The sequence below is a fragment of the Perissodus microlepis genome, chromosome 14, assembly GCF_051167445.1.
Source record: "Perissodus microlepis isolate ML-2025 ecotype Zambia chromosome 14, ASM5116744v1, whole genome shotgun sequence".
In the NCBI taxonomy this organism is placed as follows: Eukaryota; Metazoa; Chordata; class Actinopteri; order Cichliformes; family Cichlidae; genus Perissodus; species Perissodus microlepis.
This window is the reverse complement of record NC_140474.1, coordinates 20,958,645-20,975,083: the sequence shown is the minus strand read 5'-3', so window position 1 is coordinate 20,975,083 and position 16,439 is coordinate 20,958,645. Positions and strand designations below refer to the sequence as shown.

At 40.5% G+C, this 16,439-nt stretch overlaps 1 protein-coding gene across 1 annotated transcript; it reads right to left on the bottom strand.

Moving 5' to 3' along the window:
• Positions 1-1,859: 1,859 nt before the first annotated feature.
• On the bottom strand, positions 1,860-15,930 carry alkbh8 (alkB homolog 8, tRNA methyltransferase). The gene is made up of 12 exons (XM_084951532.1): positions 15,783-15,930; positions 14,968-15,101; positions 14,754-14,854; positions 13,792-13,923; positions 13,598-13,693; positions 13,352-13,456; positions 12,616-12,686; positions 8,023-8,129; positions 7,588-7,748; positions 6,493-6,773; positions 3,856-4,005; positions 1,860-2,664 (listed from the first exon to the last, which is right to left on the bottom strand). Exons 1-12 carry the CDS (start codon positions 15,918-15,920, stop codon positions 1,933-1,935), a joined length of 2,208 nt encoding a protein of 735 aa, XP_084807658.1. The 5' UTR covers positions 15,921-15,930; the 3' UTR covers positions 1,860-1,932.
• Positions 15,931-16,439: the final 509 nt, after the last annotated feature.

Genomic DNA, 16,439 nt, shown 5'->3' with positions numbered 1-16,439 from the left:
TACAGGCTGTAATAAATAAAATGTGCACAAATTTAAAACGAGCAAATAACCTGTACAAAGGTAATTACTATTGATCTGCAAATGGCTGTTAGAGACAGCAAATACACTCAGAGAATTTTAGCATATCAGTATAAAGCTGACTGTAATTCTTCAGTTAACTGAGCCTCAGATTTTTCTAAGATTTTGTAATTCAGAAGTGAACCATGTGAAATACATGATGTGTTTAAAGAAAATCTACTGGAGCTCTCTATAGAAATGATTCTGCGTTGTGATTCTTTTCCCCACGCTGAGCCATTACAACCAATTTTAAAGTGCTCAATCCCACTTTCACCTCTTCCCTACTCATTTTCCTGTTTACATGCAAAGTCACCTTCTACAATGTGGGCAACAGAATAGAGCTATATTTTATTTTCCTGTTGTGATCTCTTATCCTTAGTTAAGAGTATTCTTAGTTTTGTATTGTTTGTTTGTAAGGATTTATGGTAGAAAAGGTGGGGTTAAACAGTTATCAATCACTGCATGCATACAGTGTGTAGCTAATCATGTGCCTGCATGATGCCTGACCGTGAGGTGCCACCTCTGTCATATTTAAAAGGACAAAAAACAAATATAGACCAGTTCCTAAATGTGACCAAATTACTCGCAGCCTTGAACTGCTGTGTTACACCTCAGCCCTGATTTCAGAGCAGACACTGAGGTCAGGAGAGGAAGAAAAGCAGCGAGTTACAATGTCAAACAAAAAAACACTTAAAAATGTGGGGAAAATGTGTGTCGCAAAACAAACATTTTACCATTTCACGAACAATATGACATCGTTCAGCTCAATAGCCTGCATCTCTGATAGTACAGGGGTGCATTAGTACCTATGGAATTGCACAGTTGCACATTGGGAAAGACACAATCAGTCCTGAAAGGTATAAACAGCTTTTAGAGCAACATGTGCTCCCACCCAGGTGACGTCTTTTTCAGGGAAGGTCTTGCATATTTCAAAAGATAATGCTGAACTACATAATGCATTAAGTTATCTCACATCATGTCAATCTTATCAGAAGAATCCTGGTGCTGAACGTGCCTGCCTGCAGTCCAGAGCTCTCATCAGTTGGAAACATCTGAAACAAAAATAAAACAAAGACCACCCAGGAATGTTGAGCAGCTACAACATTCATCTCCCAAAAGCCCAGCAGCTGGTCTCCTTAGTTCCCAGATCTTAAAAGAAGCAAGGTTGCTACACACCTGTAAACATGGCCTGCCCTAATGTTTTTGAGACATGTTTGCTGTGATCAAATTCAAAATGAGCGAATATTTGTCTTAAAATGAGACATTTTCATCGCATCGTTTTTATTTCCGTTTTACACAACGTCCCAACTTTTTTGAGATTAGGGTTGTATCGCCTGTGAGGTACAGTCTTGTCTTAGCACTCGGCTGAATAGGCTTGGGTTTCAGTGAGCTAGCCAGAGTGTGCTTAGTAGATATACTAACTCCAGAAATGTTTCATTTAGTTGCATTTATTTTTGAGTAAAGCCGGTGGGATTTATCGCAGCGGGATTATTCGATCCATGACACCATAACAGGGAAAAGGTGTGTTTGCTCAGCCAAGGTCAAAACATGGTGATATAAATAAGCACAACAGGAGCAGAGATTTTTTTAAATTTATTCCAACACAGTTAAAAATCATATTTTATACACATATATATACACACATATATATACACACATATATATACACACATATATATACACACATATATATATATATATATATATATATATATATACACACACACACATATACGTATATACATATATATATACATATATATATATATACATATAAATATAAAAAGGCAAAAATTGGATCCTTTAATTTTAAGTTAAAATTCTTTATTTATGCAGATCTGTAGTTGCATAAAAATGATTTTAATGACGTGTGTGTCAGTCCTTCTCTAATATAACACACCAGTTACCCTGGTCATGGTAGCTGCTCTGTACCTTGACTCCATCCACCTGGCTGCACAGCTGTTCCAGCTCCCCCTGGTGGAACACATGATAATAGCGGTGAAAGACGGCAGTTAGATGGCTCTCAGACTCTGATTTCAGATGAGAACTCGAGGTCTGAGTGGTGCCACTTGGACTGGGCTTAGAGCCTGGGCTGTGAGTGGCGTCATCAGTGTCAAGTCTTAATCCAGGAGACATACTTGCATCAAAACCTGGACTGAGACCAGGGTTACTGTCAGTTCTGGTTTGGTTAGTTAAAACCTTTTTAGACTTCTCCTTTCTTTTATTCCTTTTCACACCATCTCCTGACTCTTCCTCCCCTGTTTTTTTCCCCTCTTTCAGATGCCAGGGAACTAAAAGGTCCTGGGTGTTAAAGGCTGTGCGGTTTGTGTGCACACTAAGCTTGCCATCAGTCACTTTGCCAACAGGTTCGTAGCCTTCTTCTAAATGTCCGCTATTCTGGATAGCCGATTTCCCATGAGGCTCCCGTCTGTCTTCGGATGTGTTTTTAGTAAGGTTTTCCTTCCCATGATGCTCTTTGTTATGGTCTTTGAGGTACTTGGACCTCTGCTTGTTGTACTCTTGTTCAAAAGCCCAAACATAGATGAGTGCATGACCTCCAGGCTTTAGAAGTCTCACCAGCTCTCTCATAGCTGCTAGCCGCCGCTCCTACAACACACACACATTAAAAAAATGAATTAATTAAAGACAGAATCACATGCAACTCACTGCATGTGAATCATTGTCAGAGAGATTTTGCACCAACAACCTGATTCCCAAAGAGCCATTAGCTGAACACTTTGTACATCTCACTATGGTGTGCAGTGTGTCCTTAATAATATTTTTCAGAAATGGACAAGTGGAGAATAAAAGAAGTGGCAGGCGAAGAAAAAAAAAAACTATAGCAGATGAACAGTATCTGAAGGTCTTGGTCCTTTTAATTATGAAACAGGATAGACCTGAGACAGGCATTTGGACCTTCAGTGGATCCATCTATCGTTCACTGAAGCGTCATCAGAAATGGTCTTAGTGGAAGAATCAAGAAGCCATTCTTGAGGAAGAAAAACAGCAAGAAAAGGCTGAGGCATGCCAAATTATATAAGAACTGGACTAAGAATCAGTGGCAAAAGGTTTGATGGAGTGATGAATCTCAATTTGAAAGTTTTGTTCAAATCATAGTCTGCATGTACAGAGGAAGTCAGGACAGGAGTGTCTGCAGCCATTAAACACAGTGGAGGCTCTGTCATGGTTTGGAGCTGGAGATGTTATAATAATTGATTTTGATCCACCGATCAATACCTACTGCTAATGCAGTAAAAGTGTATCTGGAGAGAAAAGCATACAGTGCAACACTATCAGTCATGGATTGGCCTCCCCAGAGCCCAGATGTCAACATTATTTAAACACAGTGGGATCATGTTGATGGAGAACAGAACAAAAAGCAGCCAACATCCCAAGAAGAGATCTGAATGTCCTTCAAGAAGCTTAGAGAACTATTCCTGAAGACTTCCAGACCTTACAGGAAAGCTGCCCAAGAGAGTCCGGGCTGTATAGAATAAAGGTGGTCATACCAAATATTTAAGTGTGTCTCCTTATGCCTTATATCAGTATTACCAAGTATGTTTGCACATGTTTGAATAAATCACTGCATCCATTCCCATGTTCCTAGTAGAATTTAAAGAAATAAGAGCTGGCTCAAACACTTTTGCACACGGTTCCATGAAAAGTTCAGAACATGAAAACTTTAGTGAGCTACTAACAATTAATACAAGTCTTTTTTTGTAGGTCCATCTTTCTAAATAAAACTGATATAACGGTTCTATTCTGGTTATTCTTTGTATGAGGATGAGCTGTGTGTACCTCTGTGGAGAAATGATGTATGACGGCTATAGAGATGCAAGCGTCACAGGAGGCTGTTCGCAGAGGAACATTCAGAGCATCAGAAACAAATGCGTGGAAACCCCTCTCTGCACAAATTTGGATGAGAGCGCTGCTACGATCACATCCCACCTGAAATAAAACACAAACATACGCACATACAGAGAGAGTAACAAGACCATTCAGTGGACTATCATTCTCAAACAGCAACAAACGCACACGTCAGCAGAGTGTCAGCACGTACAAGGTCTGAAGAAGAACACGTTTACAAACTGCTCGTGATCATTTAAGCCAGAGAAAATGAGCAAGAATGGAGATAAATTATGCGAGGTGAACAAGAGACAGCAGACACAAGTGAGAGAGCGGGAACACTACACATATGCACACACACCCTCGATCTACTGCTGACGTGCAAACAGAAAGATTAAGAAGTAGAGCAGGAGGCACAAAAAGAGGGAAGGACTGAGGCGAGAAAACAGAAGAAGAGAAGAGGCCTGGGTTGGGAGAAAATGAGAACAAGCAGAATAAAACTCGGGTAGCTGCTGTGCTCGCTGCATGATCACAGTGTTCTCTGTTCTGATTTATCACAGCTACACTGAGTCAGGATAAGCTGCTTACATGCACCCCCAAATCCCAAACAAGAATATCCCAGTGTGCATACGTAAACAGGAAATGTAGGATATTACCATGGAAACTGAGCTTATGCAAAAAAAACAACAACAACAAAAAAAAGACAGGGAAGAAATGAGAGCGACAACAGGAATCTCATCCTGCTGTGCCTTACTCTTATTTATTTAGCCGTCCTGAAGCAAGACGTGATGTTTACACCTGTGACCAAAAGCAAACTCTCTGCTAACTCACGCCTACATTTCACATTCAGTTATACCCTCCCAGAGACCCAAAGTTCTACCACTGGAGGTAGACGTGTAAGCTGCAGCGTCTAGCCCAATGATGCAAACTTTGCTTCATTCTGAAGCACAGAGGTCAGGCTTATGCAACCAGGTCCTGAAGTGGCTCGCTCAGGTTCCTCCTTTTCTTTTTATGTTTATGTTTATGAAACTCCCGAGCACTGCGAGTGTGACCACGACGTGGTCGGTCTACTGTTCGGGGAAAGAAGCTTTAGCTGATGCACAACAGCTGCAGTTCCCCAAATGGCCACTTGGGGTTGGCTTCGAGAGGAAATAAACCCCATAGTCTCCAATGTTAAAACACTCAGGGCAGAAACGATGATATGTATAGCTGTACAGGGGCGATTCTTTTTTAACTGACAGTATAAAGTTTTCAGCCTCCTTCAGAGTAAATAGATGTGGATACTTCACACCCAGCATTGACAGCTGAGGTGAACAGTGTACCCTAATTACAGATGAACAGCTCACCTTAAACTTTTTTAAATGTAAACAATACTTGTTTTATCCAAGAAGACAAAGTTATCTCACTTCAGAGATTTGTTTTTTGCTGCAAAATGACACGGTGAACCACACCAGCACTGTCACTGAAACATGCCATAAATGTGAAGTCAGTCTGGACTGCATGGGGTCAAGTTGCCAATAACATGCAATCTATGTCTGCCAATACAACAGTTAACTGTGATAAATCAGTGAAAATCCCTGATGCTGTCTGCATAGACAGAAATTCCCATTAACTATTATGTTATAAATGAAAAAGTTCTTTGGAAACCTTCAACAATCTCCCCGATTGTTTGCAGAAAGGTTGCTTCTGCAGAAAGGTGAGATGAGGCCTATTGTTTTGAATATTCCCAGATTAATTTTTATTTATTTACTTAAATATTGATAATTGGTGTCCCTGTATCAATATATATCGCAATACTGTATCAACTAAAGAGATTTTTAAACTACTAGGATATCTTTTTTGTTTTCTGGTTCTACTAAACATCACAACTCATTCAAGTGAACCAATCCACCAATTCACCTAAATAAAATGTCGCCACCAGACAATCAACCTTAAACATGGACGAATTTAGAGCTCCTGAATTCTCCCAAGAATTTAAAGCTGTGTTGTTTTTAGGAACGGTTTGTCACATTCGAGCAGTCATTCAAGACTGCTCGAATGTGTAAGTTAAAAAGCTCATCAGTATCACTTCCCCGTCATTAAAGCACAAGCAGATCTGACTATAATTATAACCCTGTATTCCATTTATTACAGCCATGCTTTGATGTATTTTTATGGCACGTAAGTCCATTTCACTTTCTTTTATCCTTTCACCTATAAGCCTGATGGTGTTTAAAGGCTTTAACCCAAAGTTAAACCTGATGTTACATCTCTAACCTCACCTCTGTGGCCTTATCAGAGCGACAGTGTTGTGTAAGGTCATTAGTAGTTATTGGATGAGTCATGCTGATCTACATGTGTTTGAAAAAGCCCAGAGCCATCTTAGATTTTGCGTCCCTATGTGAGAAATGAAGGAGAGGAGTTCTAGCTCGAATACACAGATGAATGCTTCTGCAGATAAGCGCCTGTTATGAAAATGTGTAGCATTTCAAAGTGTTGACAATCTAAGAAACAGCAGCAATAAAAAAAGCAGTGATAGAGGAAATTACCCTGCAGGGATCAATGAAGTATCTCAGAGGCGCAGACATTTCAGTATAAAATGACACTCACTGCAATCATCTCTGGGTTTACGCCCAGGTATTTCCCATTTCCGCAGCCCACATCAGCTAGCACGCTACCCGGTGGGAGCGAGGACAGGAAGTGGCAAACGCGAGGCCAGGGGGAGTGGCGGGTGCTGCTGAAGTGGGAGGCGATAGCGTCGTACACCCGGTGCACATACTCCTCCTCCAGACGGGCTGCATCGGCATGGCAACATGGAAGCGCGGGAGGGGACGGCGTAGAGGGCGAGAGTGTTGAAGGAGCTCCCTGACTGTCACAGGCAGAGGGGAAGGCTGGAGACAGAGAGAAGGCGTTCACTGGTGAGATGTGCCGATCGTTTATCTTTGACCTGCGTTGCCATGCAACGTTTAATTACAATCATATCGTTCGCATATCTTTTATTATTGTCTTTATGCAAAAGCGCTAGCTATGCTCTGGGTTTAGGATTCTCATGTGATGAAACTGTCAGACAAAATAACATAATCCTGCTGTCTAATTTTAATATTAGACAAAGATATCCTGACAATTTCATTTATTAAGGGACAAAAGGTATCCAAACCTATCAATCTGGCCCTGTGGGGGATAAAGTAGTAGCCTAAACTGTGATTAACCACATTTTTTGGAAAGCCGAGTTCAATTTCACTAGCCACACCCAGGTCTGATTACTGCCATACCTGTAGAATTAAGAAATCACTTAAACTGAACCTGACAAAGTGAAGCAGGCTGAAAGACCTCAAAAAGCAAAGCATCATGTCAGGATCTAAAGAAACGTCTGAGAAACAAAGTTGCTTGATCAGTGTGAAAAGGGGTTACAAAGCCATTTCTAAGGTTTGGGACTCCTGTCACCATGGTGACAGCCGTGGTTGGAACTGTGGTGAACCTTCCCAAGAAGTGGCCAGCCTAACAAAATTACTCCAAGAGCGCATCAACAACTCATCCAGGAGGTCACAAAAGAACCCAGAACAACAGAAATGAAAAAATGAGAAAAAGGAGCCCCGTAACATATTACATATATTAAAATTAAATTTACCTCTCAAAACCTCACTCACTCTCATAATGTAAGTAAAGCAGTTTATAAAAGCAACGTGTGTTTTGCTTCACTCTCACCACAGCGGCAGGGTTCAGGCCTGATCTTGCGGAAAGTGAAAGAAGTGCGTGTGCCCCTCTTGCTCAGAGTCAGATTGCTACGTGTTCCAGGTTCAGGCGTCACACGATCGGGGGATTGCTGCTCACAGGCCGGCACCATGTCAAACTTACGAGGAGTGATCCTAAAAGGACACACGAAGAGCTTGTTTTAGTAGTTATAAAAGACAAAAACACACAAACCAACTGGTGAAGTGGATGAGAGGATGTGGATGTGAACAAATACAATGCAAAGGTTGAAGACAAAGACCATCAACAGACTGAAATGTACTAATTGTAGTAAATAAATAGTTTCTTTTTCAGAGGAAAAAGCAGCAAATTAAGCATCAATCCAAAGATCAGGTCAAAAGAACCTGACTCCAAAAGGAGAGACTGATGCTCTGACACAGTCCAGCTTACCCATGAGTCCAGAGATATCTGCTCTCGCCCTTCATGACCAGCAGGCTCCGTCCAGGCAGCACCACAGCAACAACACGACCATCAGGATGTCGGAACTCCATCACCGTCTGCACAAACACAAACGCGCTGTGTTAAAAGTAAGAGTGGTTTCTACTCATTACTTCACTGCACCGATAATAACAAATTACTGATTAAATTAAACATTTTTATGAAGGTTTTAAAGTCATTGGGTGTGGATTTATATACATATATATTTCTTGCAGGCATATTTCCAATGCCACACACACACAAAAAAACAGCCGCCAGGCCCTTCCCTTTGTAACCCAATCATTTTCTACTGATGGATGACATCCTTGACAGCTCTCAGTCAGATTTCCGCTCGTATCACAGCACAGAAGCAGCCCTTGCAAAGGTTTTGAACACAATTTGCCTGAGGAATGATGCGGGGAGTTTTACAGACTCGACTGCATTTGATCTTAGCAGCATCTGATACTGTGGATCACTTCTAAATAGGAAAGGCAGGAACTACAATCAGATTCCTCACACATGGTACATGCAGCCATCATCAGTGATGGTGAATGAGAAAGAACTGCTATGATGTAAGAAGTCTCTCAAGGAATGGGTCCTGGTCCTCTCTCATTGCACCTGTGCATTTTGCTGAGTAGACACCCAAACATATCTATTTCTCTCCAACTCACTGCATCATGAGTTCTACAGTAGGAAGAAGGAACAGCATTCACTCGGCACTATCAGCACAACATGGCAACTCTGACTTTGCTGATGACACGGTGCTCTTGCCCCCAGAGGCTGTACAAAAACTGCACTTCTGACATCAGAACTGGGAATCAGTCTCAACATCAACAAAGATGAGGCCAACATTATAAGCATGAAGGCCCATCACAGCAGCAGGACATCCACCTAGAAGACATCATGATGCTCCTGTTGTGGACATGCAATTCCAACTAACAGTTCAACAGCAATAATAATTTGGCATCCTGCATCAGTGTTTCCCTACATATTACTGTGCATCTGCTGCAAGTAATAACTGCTGATAATACACCTTTATATTTTTATTAGTCATCAAAATGTTTCTGTATCTGCAAGTACAGGAAACAAGTTACGCACTAGTTTTTATGCTTTTAGTTCTTCAGTAGAGAGTTGGGCAATTTTATCCAGCTGTGATGGTTTGTTTCTATATTCTAATTAAGCCATACTGCTGTACAACTATTATTATTATTATTATTATTATTATTATTAGGGCCCGAGCACTAAAAGTGCGAAGGCCCTATTGTATCTGCTCTGTTTATTATTATTATTATTATTATTATTACTACTATTAGTAGTAGTAGTAGTAGTATGACAAATTTAAAAAACTTTATGACTAATTTTTCATTTACTTTTTTTTTTTTTTTAACGTTTGCACCAAAGCTAATATTTTACTGATCCAGGTAGCTCAGGACTGAAAGAGACTTTGGCACAAAACTTCCAAACTACACAGTTTTGACTGAGGTCACCCAAAGGAAAACACTGTCGACCACCTAAAACACTGTTCATGTTTTCTCTCACTTGCAGCTAGCAGACACAGCGTTGGTGTTTGATCCTAATGTTTCCTTACAGCACATAACAGAATAAGCTCTGCTGGGAAATTACATCTACAACAATTTCCAATTGTATCCCTCCAAATTCTGACAGCAGGAAAATTGGATTTTGTGAAGTAGATGGCATTCATGTGTGTGTGTGTGTGTGTGTGTGTGTGTGTGTGTGTGTGTGTGTGTGTTCCTGTCTAGCTATCTTTATGAGCACCGAAATCTGCATTCTACTATACTTGTGAGAACCAACAGTCACTTGTAAGGACACACTCACCGGTCCTCATAAGTTTGAAGGCCTTTTTGAGGCTCAAAATGTAGTTTTAGTGTCAGGGTTACAATTAGGTTATGGTTAGGTTTAGGGTAAGGGTTAGGCATTCATTTTTAATGGTTAGGGTTAGGGTAAGGGGCTAGGGAAGCCATTATGTCAATGAAGGTCCTCACTAACACACTACTGTGTGTGTGTGTGTGTGTGTGTGTGTGTGTGTGTGTGTGTGTGTGTGTGTGTGTGTGTGTGTGTGTGTGTGTGTTTGTGTGTGTGTATGCGTGCGTATGTGCGTGTCTTAGACATATAGGGGTTTGTGTCTAGTTGTGAAAGGGCATGCAAGTCAATCAAATTATCAGATTTTAACCTCAAACTGCAAGTGAACGCTCTCTCTGACGCACGCACGCACGCACGCACGCACGCACGCACACACCTTCATTCCCCTCTGAGGAGTGTTAGCCAATCAATGAAAGGGTGGAATGTGACTAAATCGATGGTGACGCCGGCAACTACGCTTTACTACACAACTATTCATCATCTCCCTCCCTCCTCACACGTATGCACGCACACACAAACACACACAGGTTTGTACATCTTTCTGAGTACAATCAATTACAGAGAGCTTCTTTACTTCACTACCTTAACTTCAAGCATCACAATAAGTAACCCTAAACATCTGCCTAACTTCTACAATTAGCCCTAAAGTCAGTCCTCGCTTCTGTAGTCTACAACTGGTCCTCACAAACACACAAGTACACACCAAAAAGGCGCCAATATACAACATCACAAACAGCTCAATAATGCAGTTATAGTTGGTGTAATTACCAGGAAACAAGTGTTTCATTAATAATGACTGAATCACTTGTGTTACATTTTCAGAGAAATTAAATCCAATGAAACTGAGCGAATGGCATAAAGTTTTGTTATGCACCAAATCCTGTCTGCTTAAATCAAAACTGAATCAAACTGCAGTGCACTCATTAAATCCACAGAGTAGCAAAATATTTAACAAGGTTTCCAAATAGTCTTTAAAATAAGCTACCTGTTGTATTCTCTGCAACCACCATAACATCAAATTTAGAAATCCTAATGTGGACTCAGTGCTTCATTACTAGTACCCAGTCGGAGCCCCTTTGAGATGGAGCAGAGCACCTTCTTCCCAATACTCAGGGAGGCTGTGGTGTTTCAACAATGCTGAGTTGGTACTAGGGGTCCAAAGTGTGCTAAGAAAATACCCCCCCCACCACCACCACCACCACCACAAACAGCCTGAACCGTTGATACGAGGGAGCATGAATCCATGCTTACACTATCCAATTTTGATGGGAACTACAGCCTCAGTTTACTGCAGAGTGCAGCGGCAATCTGGCGTAGCCAATGTGCTTCAAGTTTTCAATGTGTTCTGTGTTCAGAGATGCTCTTCTGCGTGCGGTGGTTCTTCTTCTTATCGGCTTCAAGCAGTCCTCAGTCCTCTGACATCAAAAACACATTTTCACCCAGAGAACTGCCGCTCACTGGATAAATTCTCTTTTATTCGACCAGTCTTTGTAAACCCTACAGATGGCTGTGTGGGAAAATCCCAGCAAATCAGCAGTTTCTGAAATAATCAGACCAGCGCATCTGGCACCAGCAACCATGCCACGTTTAGTCATTCGAATCAACTTCTTCCAATTCTAAAGCTCAGTTTGAGCTTCAGCAGGTCACCATGACTACATGTAAATGCGTACTTGAGTGGTGTTAAACAGGAAATACTGCGAGAAATACCACCCCTCAGCTTAACAGTACCACTATTCCCATGCATCGCTTAAAGAAGAGCCAGTTTAATTGCACTCAATAAAACTTTCTTTCTGATCTATTCGCTTCAAATATTCCTCCAAGTGTCCTTTTTTAACGTGATTTAATATGCCCACATTTTCTGTGGCTCTGAATCTCCACTGAAAAGCAAGGACAATGAATACACACACTGTCAGTCTGTGTGTGTGTGTGTGTGTGTGTGTGTGTGTGTGTGTGTGTGTGTGTGTGTGTGTGTGTGTGTGTGACAGATGCCACAGCAGATGACAGTTGATTGCTAGCAGAGCCCCTGCTTTTCAGACAAGCAGGGACAGATGGGTGTTCATCCACAGCAATCAGGCAGCAAAGACTAAACCCACGATCTTAGTTTATAGGTCGCAACACCTGTGAACACCTGGAAGAGTGAAGGACATGAAAATGGAAAATCTATAACTCTTGTGTACATCCGTTTGTTTACAAAATTTCTTGCGAGCTTTAATTCTTTAAGTGCCTGCTGGATGAACGGATGCTACGGTGAGAAGGAACTGAAAAGAATGAGACACACCGAGAAGGTAACACAGTGTTCTCAGGAAAAACACAAGGACACAAGATGTGTGCACGTACGCACCCTCACACACACAATACTGACAGCTCTCTGAAGCAGATAAATCACAGAGCTCAGGGAGGTTGCAGTTAATTTGACAGATTAAACTAGAACTTATAAATGAATACACACAGAGTTGATCTCACTGGGTTTAAACGAATAACCACCTCTTAACAGTTTTAAGATGAAAGCTGGCAGTGTTTTCTTTAGACCATCTTTATGTGCAACTTTCATTTTAATCACTGATGATTGCACCTCGAGTACTGCTGACTGATGCTGGCTTCAAACAGCTACTAATTATCAACAGCTCACAGGTCTGTGGCAACGATGACGATGATCAAATCACAGATGCCAGACCGACTTCTCACCTTTGCCCCCAGGCTCAGAGACAGGATGGTGTCCTCAAAGGCAGAGTGAGTGTCCACATGAGGAGGAATACCTGGAAATATCATAAACAAACATGGAAAATGAAAACCTTCAGAGCAAAGTTAATCAAGCGAAACATTTAAGAAACTTCTCTCAGCCCAAAGGCTTCCATAACTCCTCATCGACTGGTTCGGGAAAGGCTCTGGTGCCACCCAGTGGTGCAAATCAGTAAACTCTGTTTGTGTGCTCTCTTATTCATTTTTAATAACAGATTAATAATCAGGTATAAAGGCAGTTATTAATCAAGCGTAACACTCAACCACTAAAACAAATTTTTCTGTCCATGAATGCAAGTAAATAATCATAATTTGGCATCTTAGTAATTAACAATACTGTGTTAACTTAGAGCAGCTGTGGCATAAACCTTACACTGGGTGGTGGTCTAATAAATTTGTTACATTTATATTGTATATTTAAAATTACAATATAATGGCGACGGGGACTAAAAGTCCTTGTTTCAGTTATTAACTGCCCAAAGGACCAGTATAATTATTATTATTATTATTCTGAGCTGAGAATCATACAGCACTAATCTATCTATCCTTCCTTATCACAATATTCTAACAAAGGGTTGCAGGGGCTCTGGAGCCAATCCCAGCTAGTAGAGTTCAGAAATTAAAAAATACAGAGTTAGGAATGAGCAAAAACTTTCTGTGAATTATTCGAGCTGTAACTCACCCTGTCCAGATTCATACTGATTTACAGTCAGCTGGTCTGGCATAACGTTGATGTGTCCATTTCTTAAACAATGCTCCAGAACAGGTAAACACTCCGCAGGGATACCTAGAAACACACATATTCCTCTGCTACTTCTGTTTTCCTTTATTATATGCTTGTCTAGTGACTGAAGACCATATCACAAAAAACACAGTCCACAAAACCACACCTGATACAATATGTTTGATAAAAGAAGATCCAGATTACCTGCAGGTAATGGCTTGTCCTTATCCACATTGTTGTTGTCGTAGCGAAATTCAAAGCCATAATGTTTCACTCTTCTGTGCTTCAAAGCTTTTTGCGCTAAGAATCAGTTAAAGGGGATTATTCAGAAACCGTAATCAAAAGTGTATGCCTGGCTTTTCTTCACAGCTTTTTTGGGGGGGAAATGATACCCTCACCTGTAACATCATCATTAGTGGATGACCAGTCTACAGCAGCGAGCAGCAGAGCTTCTTCTTCTGGGGACACAAAATCCTCCAGCAGAACTAAACCCTCTGGCAATGGGACGGATGCTTCCTCCTCATAGGTCACTATACAAGAGCGTGAAAATACACAGTAGATCTTAAATACTGGCTGCAAAAAAAACCAACAAAACCTTTCCGAGTCTTTCAGATTATTTGACTTACTTGTAAACCTAAGATTTATTACTGTCAGGCACATGTATTGTTTTATCATGAGCACCCAGAGACAAAGAACTATCTAGTAAAACACAAGGTTATTTATAAGTCGCTTGACAGAAAAGCCTATGAACCCAACAAATGCTTCAATAAGAAGCAATATGAAAAAGCAATAATAAAGCTTCTTATTAATTTAACTAAAAGAAAAAAAAAATCCAGGTAGCCAATCCTTAACAGCTGATAAACAGCCAATCAAAAGTATGAGTGCAGAGTGCACATGTTGTTTAAAAGAGTAACATAGCTGACTGTCATCAGCAAAAAAATGGCAAGAAATACTATCAACACTGGCAATTAACCTGACCAAGTGGCAGAAAATACAGACCCAAAAAAACCATCAGACATATACTGACATAGTCTTTGCAAAGACTGAAGAACTTCTATCAGTAACATATGAAGAAACCCAATCCAGTGTAAGATCCACTGTATCGCAAGCTGAGCTAAGCTCTAATAAGACCCATACAGAACAATCACCGGCATCTGAAGCCATTGTAATGTCATATGGAACTTTAAGAAGACAACTTTCAGTCAAATGCATTGCAATAACTCATTACATTAATATAAACACAATAAAATCCTCCCTGCAAGTGTAAATCCATTTAAACAAGAAAGGAGAATTTATGTCTAAGCCAGGCTATATCTGAAAGAACTCACAATGTTCCTGATGGTACTGAAAGTAAAAGTACCTGAGTTGACATAAGCGAGGTAGAGCATGACGCTGCTCTCTCCGCACTGCAGCTTCTGTCCATTAAGGTGGGTGTACGCTTTTAGAGCACTCTCTTCACACCTGGAACGAGAATGAAAATGACAATAATATTCGTTTTAACTGGAATAAAAAGGTCCTCAATGTACAAAGCGCATTCCTGCTGTGACAAAGTGCTGTCTGTGCCCTAAGTGTACCTGTATGTGACAAAAGCATAGGGCTTATGGGGAGGCATGAGCAGGCTCTCCACTTCTCCCATCTCTTTCAGCGACGCCGAGAGCTCCTCTCGACTAACGCTGTTCCCCAGGCCACCATTAGCCACCACCAGACTCTGCAGAGGTGAAATAAACAGTAAAAAAAATCACACAAAAACAAACAAACCTGAAAATAACTGAAAAAAAGAAGATGTCAGAAAAAAGGGGGAAAAGGCCTTTTCCCAAGGATTGTTAGACTGCTTAGCAATCAATCAACCTACAACACATACTCTCATGAAAAAACAACTAAACAAATGAAGTAGTTTGTGTTTTTGTTGTGATGCTTTTACTGGCTTAAAATGTTGATGTTTGTTTGTTGATATTTGTCTCTAGTATAAAGTAGTTTGTTCCCTTTTGCTATGAACCCAATTTTTATGAACTCGTATTTGTATTTGTCTGCAGAGATAACAGCGTGAAATCGTTTCAGATAAATAGAAATAGTTCTTAAAACTGTCTCAGACTGCTGCAGGAACACAAAAATGAATCCCATTTAAAAGGAGCAAATGAAAAGTCTCTTATAACGAGTAAAATATTCAAGGTATTTTCCATAAACAGCGGCTGATTTTCTTGTTAATTTATCAATAATAATAACAACAACAATAGTAATAAATATATATATATAAAATATGAATAGAACAATTAAATATTAGATATGCAGGTAACTTTTAAAATCATTTTAATGTTAAAAAACAAGCGAAGAATAATGAAACATATGACAACGAACCATTTCCCGTCAAATAAACGTTATTTTTCTTTACCCTGGTAAGCTGCGGGGCCGTATGGATGCCTTCATGCTTCAGTAATGTGTGACTAGCTTTAATTTGTTTTCTGAGAAGTTTTTTCTCTTCTTTACTTCTCCTGACGGCCTTCACGTTGTTTTCCTCACTAGCATCCATGGTACGTTGTTTTAATCCGTCCGGGTGCAACGGGGACTGAAAGACTTCGGTTCCCAAAGATTACCTCTCCAGGAGACATTTTGTAAAATGTAAGTAAAGTGTTTATCTTACATAATTCTGATTTGTTAAGAATAAAATGAAATTATTACATGTGAATAAAAAATATATATGCACTTCTCGGAACTTTGTTAGCTACACCTGTTAACTTATTATCGTCTTGTCTTACTCAGCCAATCACATGGCAGCAACTGAGTGCATTTAAACGCGTGGACGTCATTAGGACGACCTGAGGATTAGAATGGCGAAAAATGTGATTTATGTGACTTTGAACGTGGCATGGTTTTTGGTGGCAGATGGACTGGTCTGAGTGTTTCAGAAACCACTGATCTTCTGGGAGTTTCCCCACACAACCATGTCTAGGGTTTACAGAGAACTGCATGGCAAGAGAAATATCCCGTTAACATGCGTTTTCTGGATGAAAATGTATTATTAATGCCTGAAGTCAGAGGAGAATGGTCA